Here is a 23487-nt window from a genome sequence, read left to right as displayed (position 1 = left end):
TATGAAGTGGCTCCTTGGTGTGACAATACATGTTTGGGGTGTACCACACCTCTCATCCAGTGTCTGGTATAGAGTTCGTAGAACTGGATATAGTTGAGCCTAAGATAAAGAAGCCTTTATGCATCAAACACATGAAGTCTGTTGAAATAATGTGAATATATTGGCAGCAGATGACTATCTGAACCTAACTGTATGCACCACAGTGCTGTCAGAGGCATAAACAGATCATCAATCTGCACCACACAGTGTGGCCGCAATTATTAGTGGACCACTGGAGCAACACATAACATATGTGCCATCTCAGTTATTTTGTTTTTCGTGAAACAGAGAAGCTCTGAAGAAGTTTTTGCGTTATAAATTTTCCATTTCTAGTACATCCACTCCCCTCCTGCAAATAAGGGACCACAGTGAGTTTCTGCACACTTACCTTCTAATCTAGACAATCAGCAACATTGCCCTTGAGACCTTCACAGAAGCGAAACAGGAGGCACCACACAAAAGACTGCAGATCATGATTTTCAAAAAGCGCTCCGCTGGGTAGGACACTATCAGACCTCAAAATGATGAGAACTCACCAATAAGTACACTTTGCTAACACAAAGCTAACCAGACCAACTGCATTCATATTCACCAGACGGACATGAGGGTAAATCTTCTTAATATAAAATAAATCTTCTTATTTATCTCTCTGCATTTTCAGACACCCAAATAATTAGTTTGAGTTGACCTCCTTGGTGTAACAGTATGATATCTCTATCTGCCATATTGTAAACGACGCTTCTAAGAATAGCTTGGACATAATAGCTTAGCATGTCGATACCTAATAGAGAATGTGCATGACATTTAAGGTTCTACTAAGATGACAAAATTGTGAATTTTAAACTCTTAAGATAATTTTGAAGGTAGTAAAATCTCTCTCTCATGTTTCTTTAGCATACTTTTAGGATAATACATGTAATAGATGCTGTGCATGTGCATGACATATGCAAAGCTGTGATGGTTTTAAGGATGAAGTCAGTTACAGGATAATTCCCATTTGGGGATGTAATCCTGCAGGTTTGTGCCAGCAGGATTACATCCTTTTATGTCGTAGGATGATGGTGTGTTATGTTCGCTGTCAGACTGGTATTTTTTGGCTCACACTGCTGACACAAGTTACAGCACCATAGCAACATAACAACCCCCTGCAATGAAGCATAATTATGATTTAATATGACTGCGGTATGTTTTGCATGCTTGTTTATGTAGTCCAGAATCTGTTGTGGAGGATGAAATAATAGTTTCATATGAAAGGTTACAGAGATACAGTTATCTGCAGGAATTTGCACGTCAGCAGCGATTGTGAACACTTATTAGCCTGCAGAGTAAAGGCATGTTCCATTTATTAGAGAGCACCACATAGTGTCAGTTTCATTCGAAAAGACAATTTAGAAAAAAATGGCTGAAGCAAATGCAAATGCACAGTGCACATAGGAGGCACATTTACTGACAGGTGACATATAAACATGAGAACAAGCTTCTCTGACTTTGTCCTCACTCTCTTAGGGATTCATTTAGAGTTCATACACATACAGATACACATTAAAACCCCAAAGTGAAAGGCTAGCAAGTTTGGAAACTGTCTCATACAGTGGAGCGCTTTTAGTTAAGCCAAGCCTCCACACACAGGCTCAGCTGTTCAGCCTCTGTAGCTCAGAGGCTGCTCGGCTCCAAATATACAGATCAAAACAGCCTTCAGCACAAGTTCTCCTTGTCCTCCTCCAAACCAGGAGAATCCAGAACCTCATTTTATACATACTGTATATATATATACACACACATATATATATATATATATATATATATATATATATATATATATATATATATATATATATATATGTGTGTATATGTATGTATATATATATATATATATATATATATATGCTTTTCTTGCATTGCTAATGTTTCTGAGTAACAATATTCGGTGTTAGTTCATTTCTGTGGATTGCTGAATAAGTGATAACTGTTGATTTTACTGGTGCCTGTACAATAAACACTCTGATCTTGTGACGTAAACCAGCAAAACCAGCCGTAAACAAATAGGAGCAATACAAAAATGACACAAAGCTACTAAAACAGCAGCTGGCAGTACTCCTGAGGATTTCTATACATCTAATGGTTTGTTCACATGACAGGAGTTTACTGGAGTTCATGGAGTGCTGTATCTTCGTACAGTCCTTTTTCTTCCATGTCTTAGTGTCCATGTGTCGCCCATGCAGGGCACTATCTGGTCAGCCGGATCAACTGTTATCACTGCCTGCCAGCTGGTGTCACAGCCTTTTCCAGGACGGCAACAGTTTATTTAGTGTGGTGCAGCCCAGCAGCACTTAGTCAGAGGGTAGATGAGCCTGTTCCTCCACAGCAGTGGAAAAATCACCCGTGCCAGCACACCAGCAGCTAAACACAGCTCTCCGACTGATATTTATCATAAATCCTGGAAGGCATCTTCTTTGCTCTCACACTTCTTTGAAGAGTGTTAAAAGGAACTGTATAAACTCCCATAAAGTGCACCAACAGATGCACTTTATCCATAAATGCCCTTCCTTTAAGGCCTCGGTGCCGTTCACAAACCTCCGACTGCTTAAGCGAAGGTGACAGCTATCATCTTTTATGTATAAAAGATTCCCAGACATGTTCCTCAGCTAGGTTCTCATACAGAATTTGTGAGGGGCTGCTCTGCTGAGTCGGGCTTTAAAGTTGAGCCTGTTGCATTGCTGTCCATCATGCCAAGCTTCTCCGTCCCATTCCTTGGTTCCTCCCTTCGTCTGTCCCTTTGCAATCTCCTCCTACGACTGAGAAAGAAACAATCATGGCCAACAATCAAGAGCCAAGAGCTAATCATCAGTATGCAGCAGGCATCCACTCTGATCCTTTACATGCATTCCACACAATGGTGAAAAAAACATTTCATTTAGCCCCTCACATGTACTCAAAGACTTACCGTGAACAGATGCAGATGGAAACAACAAGAAGAATTAATAGCACAAGCCCTGCGATGGCACAGGTAATTATGATTCCTTGTTTGCCTTGTATCTGCTCCTCCAGGTTTAGGTACTCACACCTGGAACCAATGTAACCGATCTGACACCTGCGGCAAAGAACATAAAATGTGTTCCTAACTTCATTTTTGTCTTGCTTTTGTGTGCATTTTTCTTGCAAGGCATCTGTTCGTCTACTTCTTTAACATGCTCGGAAGGAACCCTGAAACCATTGTCGTGCAGGAACATAAATGACAGGGCTTTCTTTTGCACCCTGTTGTTTGTTTAAATAAACGTCCTTGTTGTCAGTCTCTTGTCACTGTCTCTGCTCCACAGCTAAATGATTTTGCAGAATGAGTTTTGTTTAAATTACATTTTGCACAACTTGGAAACAGAGTTTGGAAATCTGCGCCTCACCTGCAGGACGGTGCATCCTGGTCCTTAATGTAACGACACTCCCCATGGATGCAGTAATGCTCAAGTTCCTCTGGGCATTTTGAGAAGTGCCCATTCGACTGTCCAGTATCTATTGTGTCTTCTGGAGGAGTAAAATGTGAGGAAAGGGGAGGAGTTTAATCATTGTTAGCAAGCACGTATAGAAGCTCATAAATACAGAAATTAAACAGTGAAATTTGTCAGTTGTTCTATATAAAGCATAGTTTTAATCAGTTTTGGTAAAATAGTCTACTCTATGATAATGCCTGTTACCATCAACAATGACCCTGTCACTATTACTAGACATAAAATAGTCCCTTATGAAAGCCCTGGCAAAACTATAACTTGGGCTGGTAGCTGGAGTTTGTTCCCTTTAACCTGAGATAGATGAACTGTGTTCCCTTGTTACTTGTCTTTTTAAAGCTACTCAAATGCTTATATGTAGATATGGAGTCCTCCAACTGTACTTATGGGGAAAATGTGTATGTTGCATATCGAAGCTATTTTCTTGATCTTATGCCAAATCAAAAATAAACTTTGTTTAGAAAAAACAAAAAGCCTTTTTTGTTTATGGTTTGAAAAAGTAAAGCACAAAAAATGTTATTAATATTACTATTTATCAAATTCTAATGTCACTGTCACTGATTGTATACAAAACAGATATATATGTCGAGCATATAGACCAGGGGTCCCCAATCCCAGTCCACGAGGGCCGGTGTCCCTGCAGGTTTTAGATGTGTCCTTGATCCATCACAGCTGATTTAAATGGATAAATGACCTTCTCAACATGTCTTGAAGTTCTCCAGAGGCCTGGTAAAGAACCAATCATGTGATTCAGGTGTGTTGATCCAGGGTGAGATCTAAAACCTGCAGGGACACCGGCCCTCGCGGACTGGGATTGGGGACCCCTGATATAGACACTGAGTGAAGTCAATGTGTTAGTGCCTTAACCCTGCATTCTTTCTAATGGTCAACAGGGGGAGACTATTGCGACTGCCAAAAGAAATCAGATTGTAGAGAAGTCTTTGAGTAAATTATCCTACGTTTGATTTTGGAAAACATTTTCTTAAAGGACTCAATGTTTTAAAGCCTTCTTCAATACAGCATAATGCTTATTTTGTAAATTATGGTTCCAATAAAATGGTTACCCCTGAGAAGTCCTAGTGCCGTGTGCTGTTCTTGATTTCAGGTATCGGTTGCACTAAAACAACTTCTAAGAATAAGCTGTATCATTACCTAATCAGCTCAGTCTCTACTTCAAATACTTTTGAGCTCATTTCTCAAAAGATAGCAAGACCAAGTTCAAGTTAGAGCCCCCGCTGCTTTTCAGATTTCTGTCTTTCATATTGCCTACAGTGTATGGCTAACACAAAAAGATTTTCTTTATGTGCAGCTTCATTCTAGTATATAGGCCTAATGGAGATTTATCAGTCACCTTGTCTAAATGAACAAATGTACCAAAAGCAAATGAGCTCATTTCTCCAAACGTCTATTTCTGTAACTGTGTCATGATCTTCTTTGATGTACACCCTCACCTTCTGGCATGGCATGATGTGTGTATATATAGACTGTTTGTAACACGATCCACTGAAGAACTGTGCAATGCATGCCAGGAAAGGCCTGGTGTCATCGAGATCTCATTAGGCACGTGTCTCTACAACTTGAGCTCCAGAAGAGTTGGGATGCTGTGCAACATGTCCATAATAACTGAATATGATGATTTGCAAATCTCCTTATTCCATATTTTATTCATGATAGAACATAGAAAACATATCAAATATATGAACCGAAAATCCTTTAAGAAAAAGTCTGGCTCATGTTGAATTTGATGGCAGCAACATGTCTTTAAAAAGTTGGGACTGGGCCATGTTTAACACCAGTCTGTAAACAATTGCAGGACTTTTGGGAAAGGAATGTTTTCCCATTCGTATCTGATATGAAATTATAGCTGCTCAACAGTCCTGACTCTTCTTATTTTCCATTTCATGATGCATCAAATGTATTCAACTGGTGAAAGATCTGGACTGCAAGCCAGTTTAGCCCCTGAGCTCTTCTACCATGATACTTATTAGCCTTGGGGTTAGGGTTAGGGTTTGCTTTGGAGACTTTTGACCTGAATGCTGATCATAACCAGATTGTCTTTGTCCTCCTTAATCCGGAGGACACTGTGATCCTGTTTTACAAAAAGAATTTCAAATTTTAGTTTGTCCGATGACAAAACAGTTTTCCACTTGCCCTCATTTTAAATGAGCTTTGGCTCAGGCTGCATTTCCGGATCATGTTCATGGCTTTTTCTTTGCACGACAGAGCATTTGTAGTTGGCACGGTGAACTGTGTTCGCAAACATTGATGTCTTGAAGTGCTCCTGAGTCCGTGCCAAAACGTTCCTGCCAGAATCATACCTGCTTTTAATGCAATACTGATTTTTAGCCTTGTCTCTTACCCACAGAGAATTCTCCAGATTCTCTGATTATTTTGATGATATTATAGTATTATTACCGTAGATGATGAGATATTAAAAGTCTTCGCAATTTTGCTTTGAGAAATATCATTCTAAAATTGTTCCACATTCCACATTTATTTTGCAGATTGGTGAACCTCTGCCCAACTTTACTTCAGAGAAACTCTGCTTCTCTCATAGGCTCTTTTTTAATACGTTATCGTGTTAGTGACCTATTGCCAGTTAACCTAATTAGTTATAAAATGTTCCTCCAGCTGTTTTTTTTTACCACTTACTTTTCCGGTCTTGTGTTGTCCTCATGACACCTTTTTTAAGACATGTTGTTGCCATTAAATTCAAAATGAGCTCATATTTGTCACGTAGTAGAAAATATTTCAGTTAAAAAACCTGATCTATTTTCGATGTTCTATTGTGAGATTTTAAATCATCCTGTTTTTGTTCACATTTCCGAAGCATCCCAGCTGGTTTGGAAATCAAGTCATTTCATTAAAATTCTTTACAAAATGAAATGGGATTCTGTTTTCATCCTCTCGTTTTTCTCTATCACAGACACACATGATAAAACACACCCTGGCAGCTGCTGGTTAGCCATGGAGATGAACTTCTGACCACCAGTTTCACATAACACTTCTTCTGACTACCGCTATCTTTACAAGCGGCTCTCATGACATTATCTTTGAATATTGAGCTTGTAAAACAATAGTGCTGTGACATCAATGAGAGCGCTTCACTTGTTAGCTGAAACACGAGACCCAGTTTGCTATCATGACCTCAGTGCTGAAAGGAAAAATCTCATGTTACAAAGTTTAAAGAGATAGTCTGGGAAGTAGCTTTATTTGCTGTCTTGCCAAGAGTTAGCCGAGATGGGGCAATCGATACCACTGTCACTTCGTGAGCTATAAAGCTAACACTAGCTGCTGGTTTGCTTAGCAAAAACAGTGGAAAAGGGGACATAGCTAACCCGAACAAGTCTTTAGACCCTATAAAGCTCACAAATTAAAATACCACATCTTTAAAAAAAAAATAAAAATCACAAATCAAAGTGAAAAGCGGTGCTAAATAGTGTGTTTCAACCTGTTTCTGCGCTTTCTGCACACCTTAGCTAAACAACGACGATTGTTTTATAGATATACAAACATAAAGTCAGTGTTTTCATTTCAAATCTTAAATAGAATCTATTAATTTCAATTCTTTTCAAACTATTCATTTGGACTCTGATTAGAGCTTTTCTATTATATAGTCAGATATTATTTTAATTTTATTTTGTGTCTTTGTTTTATATTCATTTTAGTTTCTAGAGTGAAAGTGTAAGTTTTAGTCTTTTTTAATCATTATTGTATAGAGAGCATAAATCAGATGTGTGATATAAGGAAATCAATAAAGGTATTACAATAAAAACTCTGAACTTTCTGGAAGAAGTTCACATACAGTCTTCTAGATATCCACAGTCTCAGTAAGCATGTCCATCAATGTCTTATCAGCAAAGTCGTAATAAAAACTTTCACCAACAGATACCCAGCAGAGGTTGTTGACAATACCTCTGTACTAAGGGTTGATACGTTTTATATTGTGTATTGTATATTGTGACTCCTCAACAATATACTTATCCAAGTGTGTCTCATACCAACATCTGTCTTACTACTTCTACTACTGAAAAAGTCAAACCAAAGAAGCAGTTATGATACCGTCACGGAAACGCCCCCTACACCGCCTTTCCATATCTACCTGTGCAATTGTCTCTGTTGCCATGGAGATGACAGTCAGACACAGTTCCAGTGGGAGGCACGTCTGTGGCATTCCACTCTGCCAGGCAGTATTTGCATAAGGCCAGAGCTGCAGCCAGGAGCACAAACAAAAAGCCAATCACACACAACCAACGTACTTACACCTGCACATTTTAACCAGTGTTTAGCCGCATTGTACTTACAGGATCTGGATAAGAGATGACAGGACTTTTACTACTCTATAAACATCCTGTATTACTTTTCCTGGTGACTGTATTGGCAAACAACTGTTTATTTAATATATAAACCTATAGAAAGGACAACATCACAAACAGTTTCCAAAACTTATATTAAGGGAAGCCTGATTTGATGATGATTAATGATCACAGAAGATGCACATTCCTTGTGCATGAGCTCTTCATTTAATCATTAACCACAAGTGAAGCTTATTGTACAAGTACAATTATTCCACAAGTTGCTTAGCAGGGAATTGCCCGTAAACCTGTTTTGGCTCCATTATTTTAATAACACATGGTTTTAATACCAGTCAAAACAACATAGAGCTATTCAAATGACATTTTAAAAACTAGATATGAGAAGAAAACTGGAACAGTACAGGACATGCATTTAAAACAAAGACTATTTACATATCATTTTAATATTATCCTTTTGGGTTTTTAGCCTTCTGCTTATGGACAATGAGAAAGAAAGGTGAACAAGAGAAAAGATCTTACCGATTACTATTCCTACATAGAGTCTGTACACTTTGGCCATCTCCTCACTTGATAAAAGTTTTCATCCAGTATATTAAAATTCAGTGTCATTAACAAACAAAAGTCAAACTGGTTCAGTCCTTTTTCAGGGGTCAGCAACCTTTGAAAAAGGTGTGGAAAGGCTGTGGAAGTTCCCCAGTGGCGTGTCGTATTGTGGTTCTTCATTGATGGTGGCTAATTTCATAATCAACCGGGAAAGCTTGAAGCTATAACCAAAGCACACAAAGCCAGTCCAAAGCTCGCTGACTCTGTGACTGGCCTGAGCTGCTGGGTGTGAGAACAGAAAAAGGAGGCGGCACTGAAACCCAACTCCGATCCCCGCCCATACCTTTAAAGCTTTAAAGGAGAAGACAACTCCATTCAAGCTATTCTGTTTATTTTCTCTTTAGAGAACAAGTTTGCCTTTATACCTGAGGTTTGCTTTCTTAAGAATGAAATGACAGGTGGAGCATTCATTGACAATACGTGGCACCGGTTTAGCTGAAAAGGACTTTAGATTCTATTTTTAATTTTCCATTCCACTGTCCTTCCCTCATTCCCTGCAACAGAAAGCAGATAAATGTAGGTGGATGGGTAGGTGATAAAATCTGATAGTAAAATAGATGGCTGGAACAGCTGGATTCCTTACAGGTCTGCACTGATTCCTGGAGAGTTTAAGGAAAGTGAAATAAAGTTTAATGTGGAAGTTTAAATGGTTGTAGCAACCTTCTTTTACTTACACTTTAAACTTCAGTTAAATCATTTCATTTATTCATTTTACTACTTTTAGGTGAAAACTTTAGAAGAAAAAATAGAGTAAAGAGTTTAAAAAGAAAATAGGAGTGGTGGAGAACCACTCATTGCGTCATGGGAAGTCCTTCGGCTTATCGAATAGCATAGCTTTAAGGTCACATGATCCAAGCCTAACTATCAGCTTTATGAAAAGGGAAAGTTTTATTTCTAATTTTAAAAAGTGGAAAGGGTGTCTCAAAGCACAGCTGTTCACAGGAGAGAGGCCCAGTAGCTGAAGGCTCTGCCTTCCATTCTACTTTTGTAAACTCTAAACCTGACCAGAAGATGGTGTAATTTCACACTTTTCCATACATTAATAAGTGGAGTAGAGGTGGAGTTTTTAAACACATAGTAACAGGTCTTTGAGAGCCAGAATTCTTGCTTATTGCCAGGTGTTCAAATACTTATGTGCAGCAGTGCTATACAATTAATGTCTTTAAAAATTATACAATGTGATTTCTTGAATTGTTGTTTAAATGCTGTGTGACACAGTGGGAATGCACCTACAATGTGAATTTCAGACCCCTCCGTGATTTCATGATCTCAGGGTGTTCAAATACTTATGTTCCTCACTGTATATATAACTATGACCCTGTATGGATGAAAGAAAATCCAAAATCAATTCAAACTTGTGCACCCATTTCTTGTTTTTGTTAAAGTCATTAAAGATGTGTAATGTTGCACAATCATTCCACATTGGGAAAAAAAAAAAAAAGAATAGTTCAAAGAAATCATTAAAATCTCAAAGTTATCATGATGCTCATGCCATACTTTAACTCCTTTTATCACATACAGTTTAGAATCACCAATTAACCTAACAGGCATGTCTTTGGACATGAGAGGAAGGCGGAGTAGTGTATCCATGCAGGCACAAGGAGAGGATGCTAACTCCATACAGAAAAGCTCCAGCTAAGATTCAAACTAGGAGCCTTCATCCTGTGAAGGCATAGCACTTCACCACCTTGCCACCTTTAAATCAGTTTAAACTGGATATTTAAGCTGGAGACATGAACTTGCAGTCAGTAGCTAATTTAAATTAGTCCCCAAATGTGATTTTTCTTCTTTCTTCACTATGAGAAAATAAATGTTGATTAGCTGAGGTTTGTCCATTATGAGTTTTGTCTTGGATTCTATTAGAGAAACGTATATATTTATTGTAAATTAGATTATGTGCAGAACATTTCCTTTGATTTGTCTGCAAAAGATGAAAGACATCACCTAAGTGCTGTTTGTGTACCTATAAAACAATTACCAGCACTTCTAAAGCTCAGTGCTTGACACCCATTTTATTTTATTTTTATTTTTTTTATATAAACATATATTTACACACTGACTGTAAATACATGCTTACATATGACAATACTGTCTTAAATCCCTCTTCTCTGACACTCTGAAATCCAGACTTCTGCCTAAATAAACTGCAAAGATACACGAGAAATGAGAACTAGGAGTTTATTTAAAGCATCTGCAGAAACCGCTAAAGCCTTGTTTGCAGAGCAAAGGTTGCTAGCAAAGGAGGCATCATGACAGGAGAGCTATTGAGACTCGCCCATGCAGCGACAGGAAAAGGAAGTGATAAGGCAGAGCTGTCTCATGACTGGCTAGACTTGTTTTAGGAAGATTAAACAGTTTCTTGAACAATGTAGACATATAAAAAAAAATAGAAGTTCTGTTTTAAAATAAAATATACAAATGAACTGACTAAACAGACAACGACTTATGTAAACTGTCGCGCACAAATACAATGAACAACATGGTTTTTATATAGTTTGTAAAGCACCTTCTGCACAGAGTGCATTTATTTTATTTTATCTAAGCATTCTCTTGAGCTGGAACATCCAAAAAGTTTTAAAAGGCTCAAAGGATAAATGAAAAGTATCATTTTGTCTTTGCAGTTTTGAACAGGAAGACCCAGTTTCCTCTCTCTGGCTGTGTTCCTGACTTAGACTGAACATCAGGAAGCGCAGACGCCACGAGATTCCAAGGCATAATTTAGAGCTCAGCAACAAACATCCGCTTTGAAAACTTTACAGATAATCACTGTAAGACTGTTTGGTGCAGAAATGGCGTTTTCACAGCACTACCTTTGTAAAAGCAATTTAAAAGAAAAACTGAAAAGACTGTACGTTCACGGGATGTGCTTTAATGTGTTTCACCAAAAAATTGATGATTTACAAAACTGTGTAAAAACATTTTTAGAAAAACATGAAATTAAAATCTATTACACTATTAAAAAAACAAAGCAAAATTAATATCTTCTTTGAGTGGGATGCCACTTGTATCCACTTTGTCTTCCACTGCAAAAGGTGCAAAACGTTTTATTCCACATTTGAAATCGAGACGTAATAACAGGCGTTACAAAGAAACAAAGCTGCACATTTTATGGACCCTGACCTTCACACTATGGCACAAGAGCGTGGTTCTCTGAAAGGGTTGCTGCCTGTGGGGACTCCAACCAGCAAGGCGTCTTTTCCTGCGTTCTGCAGACAATACTGCTGGAGCTCTGCAGCTGCCTGGGACACCTGGAAGCAGAAACAGAAAAATGCACTCAGATGGTACAACTTTGTAACTCACATATACTTTAAAAGGATTTAAAAAAACACACACACACACAAATCAAGTTCAGGCTTTTTGTTTTCTAGGTTGTGCAAAACCAAAAACTTATATGTGTAACTGACACCCAGAGTTTATTAGCATTTACAAGAGCAGATTTGACAAATTAATAAATTCCTTCATTTAAAAAATAAAACATTCATAAGATAATATAATGCTTATAATACAGAATACAGTGATAGTAATACAATACATGATACAAAATTATAAATAGTTCAATACATTTATGGATTATTAGGGTTGTAGTTGAGGTGGCACTAACTATTTTATATTGAATATATATACTGATTATCCAGTTTATTTTTTAAATTAAGTAATACTTAGTAAATAACCCAAATCTTACAATTATTCACAATAAATTGGAACTTAGCAGTAAAAAAGCTAATCCAGCTTATATTTATAAGCGGAAATCTTGAACTTTTTTGGAGTTTTTGCATTAAAAATCATTTTTTGACTTAATGGTTAATTAATGGTGTGTGTTATATTAATCTAAAGCATGTATGTATTCATGAAACTATACAGAGTGACTTTTCTGTAGTGTAATACCGTACACTAAGTGTTTTAAATAAAATAGATTAAACAATCTTATTCTAAATCTTATTCTAAAATTAATCTAGTTGCACTTTCCCAACATTCATAATGTACATATTAAACAAAATAGTTACATCAATCAACAAAAGCTAGTTTGTAGAAAGCAAGCAGTCATGTTCTGTAAAGATGCCAGCTTTACCTTGATTCTTTCCACACTGGCCTCAAGCTTCAGTTGTTCTACCAGCCGTCGCATGTTGGATAAATTGGAATTGGAGGTCATGTTGTTTGTAATTGTTTTGGGAGAGAAAAAGTCCTTGGGAAGGAAAAAGGGGGAAAAAGACGTCTCTTTAGTCTTTTGCTCTCAGCAGTTGCCTTTACTAATGGGCAGCAAATGCTGGACAGGAACAGAGTGGCCGGGTTTCTTTCCAAATGACCTTAGTGCACTCAGCTGAAGAAATAAGGAGTGATACAAACACACTGACCTCCCTGTGTACTACTGGAGACTTCATAGAAAAGTGTTTTAGAGCTGTATTTTAAAAGGGAATTCAAGCTCCATTCACCCAGATTAAAAGTACTAGTACATTCAAAAAAGACTGTAGTCATTTTAATAGTGCGTTTCCTTAGAAATACAATTGACCCCCCCCCCCCCCCAAAAAAAAAAAAAAAAAAAAAACAACCCAGAAATAATAATATGGGTTTTATAAATTATAGCTTTTCTCAAATATAGCACAAATACATCTGGAATCTACCATTAAATATCTTTAATGATTTTCCCCCAATGAGGCTTAGTATTAAGTAGCTTTATGTACATAAAGGTTTACATAAAATGTTATCCAGTACATCTCTGTTATAACAGATGATGTCATTAGTGACATTATTAATGAATCCTTTCATTATTGTTTCGTTGTTTTCCTCTGTTGTGTTTTAAATTTCTCTCCCTTCTGTTGCTTTTGATACAGAAGCTCTTTTGATAAATTATTATTACTGTGAAAATGATTTATCCTTTTCTGTCAGCGTTGCCTGTATTCATTAGTACTGAGACTAAAATATAATCTATTTTCGTCTTTTGTTTCGAACATGTAAATAAAAAGTAAAATTAATGAATAGCTTTCAAAACTACACTGAAGACACTGAGGAATGAGATGAAGTATAAACCAATAATTAATAATCAGACAAGTTTATAATAATTTACTGATAAGTAATTATACCCCGTTTAATGCTATTTGATCATAATTAACCTCAACCCCACACATACGCACATGTGATTTTTAAAGTTCTTTAATGTTGTCTAGTTTATTGCTTTGCGCATGCGTACACCGATACCGGAAAGCGTCACGAGACGTCGTGCTTTACCTATTGCTATGGAGTAATTATGCTAGCTGACTGCTTCTGAATGCAGTGTACGTGCGCGCGCGTGTGTGTTACCCACGTGGCTAATGAATTACGGCGGTTTCTGCGTCCTCATTGGTCCGCAGGTGATTATCGGGATTGGCTGTAAGCTACTTTTGCGGAAAGGTAAACGGAACCTTCCTCGGGGAGTCCACACTTCTGAGCGTTGTGTTCAAAACTCGGCAACAAATATGAGCTAAACGAAACTGTGAACAAAACTCAAAGCAGCCGGACTTCAGCAGACATGGTGGAGGTATTTTCCGGACGCACACTCCTGAACAAGGACGGAGAATTTGTGGATCCTGAAGAGGCTCTGCGCAATAAGGTGGTGGGGATCTACTTCTCCGCGGGATGGTGCCCGCCGTGTCGGGACTTTACCCCCATCCTGTGTGACTTCTACACGGAGCTGGTGGAGGAGAGGGATCCTCCGGCTCAGTTTGAAATAGTTTTCGTGTCTTCTGACAAGTCAACCGATGACATGGTTGAATATTACCACGACATGCACGGAGACTGGCTCGCTCTGCCTTGGACGGATGATTACAAAAAGTGAGTTTCATAATCTAATATTTCACATTTGAACTCAACGTAACATAATCAGGTGTTTTATTTATCTATATACCTACACAGTGCAGTCTGTACAGTCTACTAGGCAGTGATCCAGCTTATGTAAAACGCTGATGCGCGTCACTGTCGAGGATTAGGTTTAAGCGACAGCAAGTCCAGACTGTGCTCTTCAAAGTTTCCTTTATTTATTTATTTTGATTTCCAGATCACGTGATTTGAGTTATTGGAGGGTTGCGTGACTAAATCAAAACAAAACAGAGTCAGATCTGTACACCTGTGAATGCAAACTTTTCTCTCAAACATTTTTTCTTAAATAAAAGCAGTTAGTTATTTATTACATAGCTACTTTAAAGTCGAGTATCAAGTTGTTCAGTTTCTAATCTTGGATGGAGTTGCAGCTATTCTGTTCATTTTTTTTCTTCCCAAAGTTAAAAGTGGACTCTTTGAATGTTCTGTTTAACCATACCAGTCGTGTGATTTAAATATATTCAGCAAAGCAGATGAGTATTGAAATAAAAACCCCCATGTGCCATTAAGTTAGCAGTATTTGAATGCTGTATCTAAGCAAAGTGAAGCTGTTTTTCATATATTGTGTTTAGGTGTGTTGATTAATTGCAGCCAGTAATCATGTTTTATTTGTAAAATTTGAATTTGTGAGATATCTGTAGCCACAGTTGCCATCAAACTGCGTTGTTATGTGCAAGAATCTCACATGTATTCATGGAAAACTATCAAGTGTATAATAGATTCTTTACAGTGGAAGAAGTGTCCTTTTCTAATAAAGGCGCTTCTTTGTCTTTTTGTCCTCTCACAGTGAGTTGAAGCATCGCTACAAGATCACAGCAGTGCCCAAACTGGTGATCGTGAAGGAGAACGGCGACGTGATCACGGACAAGGGCAGGAAACAGATCCGAGACCGAGGCCTGGCCTGCTTCAGGTCCTGGTTGGACGCTGCTGAGATCTTTCAGAACTTCAAGGGTTAGGAAACAAGGATGAGGAAAATAGAGGGCCTAACGAAGCTAATAAAATCTTCCTGCTTTCCATTTCAGTGTAGCCGTCTGAGAGGTCGCCGGATCACCGGACAGCTTATGTTTCTATTAGATGAAGATCTGCTTATTTTTAATTCATCTTCTGCCCATTTTCCCGTCAGAGGTCGACCACCAGTAGTTAAAAATCCAATTTCAATGAAACATTATGAGAAAGAATAATTGTATTTAGATTCCAGTAATTCATAAGAGCTGGTCTAATGGTGGTTTTGCAGTTATTACTTGGGCATAAGGAGTCAGTCTTGATTGCACAATGTGTAGTGGTCATATAGTTGGAATAATGACACCGTCAGTGATTAGACTGGATTCATCACTATCCAGTTCTTTTTGCCACTGGATGTGAAATCTGCCTGTAATGTAAAGGCTTGACTGCACAACCAAAGCACGACGAGGGCAGCACTCGTATTTTTACTCCCAATACCTGAAATGGTAGCTGATGAAACACCTCTTTATCTATGGTAAAGAAAAATTGTGAAGTAGTGGGAGAGAAACTTCTCAAATTGCAGATCTTCTATCATCCTATGCATTAACGATAAACCCTCAGGCACGTCCGATAGAGAAAATGACCATTTCATGTGACTAATTCAAGTCAGCTGCTGCCGTTAAAGTACATGTATACAGTTAATGCGCTCTTCAAACATTTAGCCAGACTTTGCCTCTGTTAAATATATATTTTGTTTCTATATTACTTACCTTTGTACATAAATGTAGTTCTATCTCAAGCTGCCTGTATATTTTTATATTCTGTTTTTAATGAGTTGTTAAGATGGACTATTATTAAAAATTTAATAGAAGAAAAATATTCTGTTTTAATTATGATTATTATTACTATTTTTTTTTCAAGGTTTGATTATGTGTTGTAGTGCTGAAGAGCTGTTTGATGAACAAACAGAGCGATTCCCTTTTGCCTCATTAAACTGTGGAAAGCCCACAGGATCTGTTTCCATCGTGCTGGCACATCTACATGCATGGTCCTAATTACCTGTTTCCCTCGTGTGCGCTGACACAGCTGTTATCACTTTGTGCACGAAGCATCCAACAGACCTGGTGAATAATGAAGCGTGTGCGCGGGCCATTTTCTCCAGGTCTTGTCTGCTTTTTAAAAAGAAGACAAGCCCAGAAGCTCAATTCGGAGATGAATTGAGTCGAGCATCGAGTATCTCTTCAAGGACCTTCGTCAAATCTCAGAGGGCTGTGCAGACCAAAAGATCTCAGAGTTTATTGATGCAAGTCTTCAAGGTAACATAACTCAAACTGCCACGTTAGATGGATTATTTATTGTGATAAATCTGCACTTTGCATCATTATTCCTCTGGGAAAAAGTTTGAAGACGTTGCATTTCCACGGTGTGCCATGTGGTGTAGCTGCAACACCATTTATGAGCGTAGCATGAAGACCGGCGGTTCAGTTTTGTTTTATTAAAGGGTGTTCTCACATTTATCTGCTTATCGCGGTCAATTGATTTTTCATCCGAGTGGGAGAGGCCTGATCTGAGTAATGTCTGGGTATATATTGATTGTGTTGAGGAGTTATTAAAAAGAGAGCCACCGGCATGGGAAGCTATTTACCGCTGTTGGGCCGATTTATAAGGCAGTGCGGATGAATTTTATTCATTCATATAAAATCTTTATGTACTTTGCGTGTAAAGGCCACTCATTTTCTGGTCCTCTAATGGCAATGGAAAGTAACTTTTCTTGTAGGTAGGCTACTAGTTTGGAAGTAGCCAAGGATATACATTTAATCCTAGTGTGTAATTCCTTCAAGTTCAGAGGCAAACTCTGGACTCTTCTGTTTATTAGATATCTCTAGTTTCTACTTGCCCATCCAAAATTGAATAAATAACTTTTATTCTATCTATCTATTAATGCAGAGTGTGTTTCTAAAGTGTATCTGAGTACTTCGCCACCGCTGTGTATCAGTACCCAACAAGAGACTACATTTTTACTCCAAAGACAACAGTTTTTGCTCCGTGCCTGTCACATGATTTGGGTCCTCAGAGAGCCCCTCGGGTCACTTGTAGATGAAGATGTGGGCTACACATTTGGACTTTTTGCTGGCCTTACAAATGAAAGGCAGTAGTGTTTCCTGCTGCTGTAACGGTGTCTTGAGTAACAAGGCTGTCTTTATGCGAGGACCTGGAGGGAGGGAGGCGGAGAGCTGGGCGGACCGGCGGACCTGCACGGAGAGAGAGCGCCTCGGGGTCAAGTTGACCACATTAGCTATCTGACTTCCGCTCATAACCTTCAAAATAAAACTTGTTTTTTAAAAAAACAAAAACAAAAAACATTTATATAGTTTTTCCCCACTCCCCCCCCCCCCCAAGTTTGTTGCTAGATTTAACCTGCTGTCATTCAGATTAGTCATTAATCAGTAAAGTTGTCGGATTTAAAAACATGAGGCAAGTCAGTAAGATTAATAATTACATAGGGATAAAGCTTTCTGAAGAGTTATATAATAGGGTGGCCAGAAAGGTATACATGGAAAGATGAATGAAAATGTAGACAAAACATTTTTTGTATTATCAGAGCTCTTGAGTTTAAAAACAAAAAAACTACAGTAGTGCCAGGAATATACAGATTGTTTTCCTGTTTTGAGCAATATCATAAGAAAAACAAACAATACAGCAATACGAACTCTTTTTGGTTTTCCAAACACACAGAACAAAACAGAACACAGAGAGCAACTAACAATGTCTTTCTCACTGAATGGACAGAATAAAAATAGTAGGGGCAAAGTTAAACAAATAAGTAGACATTGCATGTGGGGGTTAATGTACAGTGAGATCTGATAAATATTTCATAATTTCATCTTTGAACAAACCTGCAACCTTTCACTGTTAAGCTGATTTTTACATGACTTGAGGCACCAAGAAGTAACTGAGCGACTTCCAGAGGAGCATGATGAGACTTTTCGCAAACAGAACGCTAGTATTTTGTACTGCAAACAAGACAACTTGAGGGGAAGGAGTGGGGAAAGTTAGCCTATGTTAAATGTAATTTCCCCAGTCGGCTGGGATACTTTTCTTTTTCTTTTTTATCACCATTCAATTAAATAGCAGAAATTTGGGACACAGTCTTCATTGCTAAGAGCTGAGCTTTTTTTTTCTTTTTCTTTTTTAAGTTGTTGCTGGTTTCCAGTTTCCAATCATGATGGCAACAAGCCACATCATCTCTTAATTACTAGCGGATCAGTACTTTGTTTTTAACTCTAACTAAGTTCAGTATGTAGCCCACTGGACTGTATTAAATAAGTCGTTTTCTTGGAAATGAAAACAACAACAACAACAACATTACATTGATTTAGTGGTCATTATAATGTGTTCAAAAGTTGCAAAAATTATATCATGATCCGTTTCATAAATCATGACACACTGCTCTCCCAGAAGTTTCCTTTATGGGTTAAAAGTATCAGTATCGATCAGCATTGCCAATACTGGCCCTGTATTTATTTGGTATCACTTCTACTCTTAACCACGTTTCATTATCAGAAATTGTTGTTTTTAAGAATTTGTGGTTTAATTGAACAAAAATCGAATAACTAATATGAACTGGGGAGCTTTGAATAAGTGCAGGTAACTATACTATTTTCCATTTTTATTGCTTTTATTTTTATTTCTCTTTTTAAGCTAATGTAACTGGCTGCTAGCTGCAGCTAGCTTAGATGAAAAGCTTTAGCAAAGCTTGACACGTAATTAGTGCATTTTATTGTGAAGGCAGCAGGCTTCTCGTGTTCCGGTGCTGTTCTCGCTGCTCCGCGGTGCAAACGCTCACACCCGCTCCTGGACAACCGAAGAGTCGCCTGTGGACCGGTGGAGGGCTGCAGGACGGTTCCGCAGCACCGGGACTAAACAAACCTCCGCTCCGCTCACAGTGGACCGGACTGACGACTGCTGGGACAAGAGGTAAGTTGTCCGCTTGAGAGGACACTGCTGATATACAGATGTAGCCTGTCGATAGCCGTACTGTAAAATAACAAAAGCCTAATATTTTAATAGGGAACATGTGCTGAGTTATTCTCACTTATTCTCTAAAGTGTAAATTGTTAGTTTATATTTGGATTGTCTGTAATTACAGGGTTTAGCCATCAACTTTTTGTGCGTAATTACGCCCAACTTAACTATAAATTAATCAAGTCATTTCCCCCCATAATGCGCTTTATGCAGATATCAGGAAGAGGCAAGGAGACGTGCAAAAATTTGTCCACAATTTTGAATTTAACTTGTGTTTGTTTTTGCAACAGCGCCTTTTCTGACATTTAATTCATCCATCCCACACTAATATTTAATACCAATGCAGCACTATTCACTGACAGGGTCCAATGAGTGACTCATGTTTAAGGTCACTCCAGACCAAAATCACATAGAGGAACTGAACAAAACATCACCCACAATAATTTCAGCTGAGCAGACCCAGATAATAAAATTACATGCACTCAGTCAAAGTGTAGGCTTCTTTCTAACAGTATCCTACTGAATCTCACTCACTCACTCTCTCTCTTTCTCTCTCTCTCTCTCTCTCTCTCTCTCTCTCTCACACACACACATATGCATACATCCAGTACACCCTGCTGGAGGTTTTTATCACAGAAAAGGCTCTAATCCTGCTTAGTGCGCTTACTAACAAGTACCTAGCACCCTGAAATATTTGGTTTGCATGCTGGCAGAGTAGATTGTTTTTTTTCCCTCAGACTTGACGAGTGAAACTTGAGGGATTACTCAGCGTGTGAGTTTGTTTGGCAGGCAGACCGTGTGTCTGTGTGTGTGTGTGCTACAGGTCTGTCATGGTGTGCACTTTTTAAAAGCTGATGTGACAATAACATCAGCTTTTATGTGTTAAGTGCACGTCTGTGAATGTTTACAGTTTCGCTTTCCCATGCTGCACCATCGTGTTTCACATTTCAGATAACAGTGTCATGCGGGATAATTAGCCATTGACATTTCAAATGCTCTGATGTAACATCCCTGCAGCACAGTGACAAATGAGATCTGATGATATTACAGTCACCCTCGCTATGTATCTTTTGATTCTTTCAGATGGTTCCAGTCTTGAGAAAACTATTGAGTTAAATGCAGATCGCATAAATGGCACTGATTTATCACCCTGCGGGGGTAGGGCCGGCTGACAGTTAACAGTATAAATTATCAACAGCAGATGGTGGAGCTGGTCGGTAGCAGTTAAAGAAACCTGTTGTAACCCCTTAAAGCCAAACCACAAGCCTTCACCTTAGCCTTGCTGCAAGGTTAGAGTTGAGAAACGTCTGATGGTAATTTCTGTGCTGCGGTGTGCTGCCTCAGGGAGAACAGGGAAGTCGTGAGTTTGCCTCATAATTGTTTAGTTTTTTTTCCATTGCACAAGAAAAGCAACGGTGAATGCGCTGCAGGTGTTTCTGGTTGAGATGAGCAGGTGTAAAAAATGTGGATGCACCGGATTTCTTCATTTTGTGTCAGCTTCAATTGTTTGCCGTCTTGCCATAATCTGTTGTCATCTATTTATAACTGTCCACTTGCAACCGTCACCGTCAACAGCGGTAAGACCCGTGACACAGGGAGTGTCTCACTGTGCAAACCAAGATTTATTATATTACATCGCGATTATGCAGAGGCTTACTGTGCCCTCTACGAATTGGATTGTGGTTTTCATTGTGCTTCTGTGGATGAGTTACTGCCATCTCAGAAAGGGCAAATTAGCGGGCACTGTATATATGTGTGTATATAACCATCCATCCATTTCCTTAACTGCTTATCAGATCCAGTGTTGCACTGGCTGGAGCCTCTCCCAGCTGTAATAAGGTGAGAGGCCTGCCGCTGCTGGCCGGCAGGAAAGCTGGGGGGGAAACAAGTGCGTCAGATATCAGTGTGTTAGTCTGTACCATTAATTCCCTTATTATAAAAGGTCCAATTGCACTAATGTACATTTCACATTCATAAAAAGCAGGAAAAGGTTGAAATTTCTGACATCAGTGAAGCAGAATGTGGGAAGTAATTAGATTTTTATTTTTTTTTAACTTAAGAAGTGTCTGCTTTATTATCAGAAGAGTTGCCACCCTTTATTCCCTGCTGCAATGACCCATTTTCCCCATGGGGACCATTAATGTTTAATCTGATACAATCTAACCTAACCGTGAAGAAATGGAGCACTTGAAGAGAGGGAAAGCAGGGGGCGGGGTTAGACGGTGCATGTTAACACAGACACTTGTAGTGAAGTAGAGGAGTGTAGGCTTTTTCGTTGTTTTCGTTTTTTTAAGGGCCTTCCAGATGGCACGCCGACTGGAAGGATCCGGAGAAACCGGCCCCTAATGAATGGGAGGGAGAATCACCTGAGGGGACAAGAAACATCAAAGAAACCTTTCTCTCACCTTCCTACCCTCCCACAGGCTCTTTTAATCCCGACTTTTTCCTCTCTCTGCTTCATTTTCTCCTTGCAGCATGTATCTCATCTACTCGCTTAATAGTTCCCCTCGAGTTATCTGAGGATATAGTTGTCAAACTCACCACCAGCTTTCTTTTCCCACTCGTTTTCAAATTTTATCTTAATTAATCTCTCCTCCTCTCCTCTCCTTTCCTTTCCTCTCCTCTGCTGTCCTTCCCTAGAGGACGTTCCCCAATTTTCCAGTAAGATAGCCAGAGGGCAGGTTCAGACAGCACTGTCTGAAAAGAAGACATTCAGTGAGGCCAACAAGCACACAAACACATTAACATCCCTGCCCTGCACGGTAACAAGTATACCACTCGCCAGAGGCTGCAGAGCTAGGATGACGGAGAGACAGACAGCATGGAGCAGAGTTTAAGCATGCATGCTTCTGTGGTTTGTACGGTTGCTTGTAGAGATCTTAGTGGTCAGTTACTCACAGACAGTTTATGTGTATGGAAGGAAAGGGCCGAGGTAGGAGGAGAAGGTTGTTTTTAAAAGATTAATATTCTCTCATATGAACGTGCTTTTCAGATGAGTATATGAAATGATGGAACTTAAAGGAAGATTTAAAGAACGCAACATTTTTTGCAACCACTCATAATTGTATATGGTCAGTAAAAAGCATAGCAATATACTTGACACTTTTTCATAAAATTCCAGTGAATTTTATGATTTATTTATTTGCATACAGTAGATAAAGCTATTGCTCCTAGCTGGCCCTGGAAGCCTGCCTGTATTGTGAGATTCCTGTTTTTTTTGCCTTCAGTATTTAGTTTTGCTCACTGCAGCGCCAAATGTGATTGGAGGAGTGGGCACGGCTGCATCTGGGTGGGTTTACTATGAAGGGAGTTGAACACAGCCAGGCTTTCTTTGTATTAGCTGGCTCGACAAATACCAGTCAGAGATAAAAGTGGCTGCTTTGCGGGTCATGTGGCTCTTCTTCCGCACAAAGTGATCCCTATGAGTGCACCCACTCCAATCAGGGATAAAGATGATAATAAAATGGTGATAAAATACTATAAAGAACATTAATAACACAAAATTAAAATATGACACGTTTGCAAATAAGGCGAGAAAAAAACTTAATTTGGAATTTAAAGCACAGAGCGGTAAACATTTTAATTAAGTTAATTTATCGCTGAGTGCCCTCTCAGTGCTGCTGTTTATTTCTGAGATGACGACTGCTCATTAGAGCCCTGAAACTTTAAACTGGATCCATTTAAACATTAATGGTTACTGTTCCGTGTCCTGATAACAGAGACGTTAGCTTCCCAGCACAATAAAGTGAGATAAATTTTATGACTTGATAGACGTGTTGTGTGTTCCAGTAGCTGCAATTCCAGCAGTGTGAAGGAAGCTTAGAAGCAGATTTTAAAAAATATATACATATAAAAACATTTATACATCTTCCCAGTCACCAAATAATACAACACACAGTTTGCACTAGTGTAACTTTCCAGCTTGGTTTCATTTGTGATGTTAGTAAAAGCGGCTTAACAATTTGCACATGTAAATGTACTCGCCCATTAAGGAATCTATATTGGACTCAACAAATGCTGTAAATAAAAGAATGAAATTAATGCAAAGTCTGACCATAGTTTGCTCCCTACCAGCTTATGTGTTCACCATAAGTTACCAGTTGGTGATTTAGGTAAAAAGAGAGCCACTTTCATGACACAGAAAACTAAACCATTAATCTTGCTTCTTAGTACACCTCTCTAGGATTCACATGGTATCGTGCTTGTGACTG

The 23487-nt window shown here is 38.7% G+C and overlaps 4 protein-coding genes across 4 annotated transcripts in view; 2 read left to right on the top strand and 2 right to left on the bottom strand.

The window, feature by feature from the left end:
• Window positions 1–1959: 1959 nt before the first annotated feature.
• btc (betacellulin, epidermal growth factor family member) lies at window positions 1960–8414 on the bottom strand. Its single transcript, XM_063480254.1, has 5 exons — window positions 8375–8414; window positions 7642–7797; window positions 3438–3558; window positions 2984–3130; window positions 1960–2834 (listed from the first exon to the last, which is right to left on the bottom strand). The coding sequence occupies exons 1-5, from the start codon at window positions 8412–8414 to the stop codon at window positions 2693–2695; spliced, it is 606 nt and encodes a 201-aa protein (XP_063336324.1). The 3' UTR covers window positions 1960–2692.
• A 2897-nt stretch (window positions 8415–11311) lies between these two features.
• gng10 (guanine nucleotide binding protein (G protein), gamma 10) lies at window positions 11312–12753 on the bottom strand. The gene is made up of 3 exons (XM_063480608.1): window positions 12528–12753; window positions 11579–11706; window positions 11312–11481 (listed from the first exon to the last, which is right to left on the bottom strand). The coding sequence occupies exons 1-2, from the start codon at window positions 12606–12608 to the stop codon at window positions 11581–11583; spliced, it is 207 nt and encodes a 68-aa protein (XP_063336678.1). The 5' UTR covers window positions 12609–12753; the 3' UTR covers window positions 11312–11481; window positions 11579–11580.
• A 1053-nt stretch (window positions 12754–13806) lies between these two features.
• nxnl2 (nucleoredoxin like 2) lies at window positions 13807–15844 on the top strand. The gene is made up of 2 exons (XM_063480607.1): window positions 13807–14263; window positions 15096–15844. Exons 1-2 carry the CDS (start codon window positions 13962–13964, stop codon window positions 15262–15264), a joined length of 471 nt encoding a protein of 156 aa, XP_063336677.1. The 5' UTR covers window positions 13807–13961; the 3' UTR covers window positions 15265–15844.
• A 3276-nt stretch (window positions 15845–19120) lies between these two features.
• csgalnact1a (chondroitin sulfate N-acetylgalactosaminyltransferase 1a) overlaps window positions 19121–23487 on the top strand; it is a 34626-nt gene continuing 30259 nt past the window's right edge. The window contains exon 1 of the mRNA XM_063478306.1: window positions 19121–19228. The gene's annotated coding sequence lies outside the window, so the exon portion shown is untranslated. The remainder of the gene's footprint in view (window positions 19229–23487) is intronic.

The sequence above is a fragment of the Pelmatolapia mariae genome, linkage group LG7, assembly GCF_036321145.2.
Source record: "Pelmatolapia mariae isolate MD_Pm_ZW linkage group LG7, Pm_UMD_F_2, whole genome shotgun sequence".
In the NCBI taxonomy this organism is placed as follows: Eukaryota; Metazoa; Chordata; class Actinopteri; order Cichliformes; family Cichlidae; genus Pelmatolapia; species Pelmatolapia mariae.
This window is presented reverse-complemented; position numbering and strand designations above follow the sequence as displayed.

Coding starts and splice junctions, on each gene's coding strand:
- gng10 (XM_063480608.1), bottom strand. CDS start 12,608: ATGACCTCCAATTCCAATTTATCCAACATGCGACGGCTGGTAGAACAA. Junction 11,707..12,527: donor CCAGTGTGGAAAGAATCAAG/GTAAAGCTGGCA, acceptor TTCTGCTTCCAG/GTGTCCCAGGCAGCTGCAGA.
- btc (XM_063480254.1), bottom strand. CDS start 8,414: ATGGCCAAAGTGTACAGACTCTATGTAGGAATAGTAATCG. Junction 3,131..3,437: donor CAGGATGCACCGTCCTGCAG/GTGAGGCGCAGA, acceptor TCTTTGCCGCAG/GTGTCAGATCGGTTACATTG. Junction 2,835..2,983: donor TCCATCTGCATCTGTTCACG/GTAAGTCTTTGA, acceptor TTTCTTTCTCAG/TCGTAGGAGGAGATTGCAAA.
- nxnl2 (XM_063480607.1), top strand. CDS start 13,962: ATGGTGGAGGTATTTTCCGGACGCACACTCCTGAACAAGGACGGAGAA. Junction 14,264..15,095: donor TGGACGGATGATTACAAAAA/GTGAGTTTCATA, acceptor GTCCTCTCACAG/TGAGTTGAAGCATCGCTACA.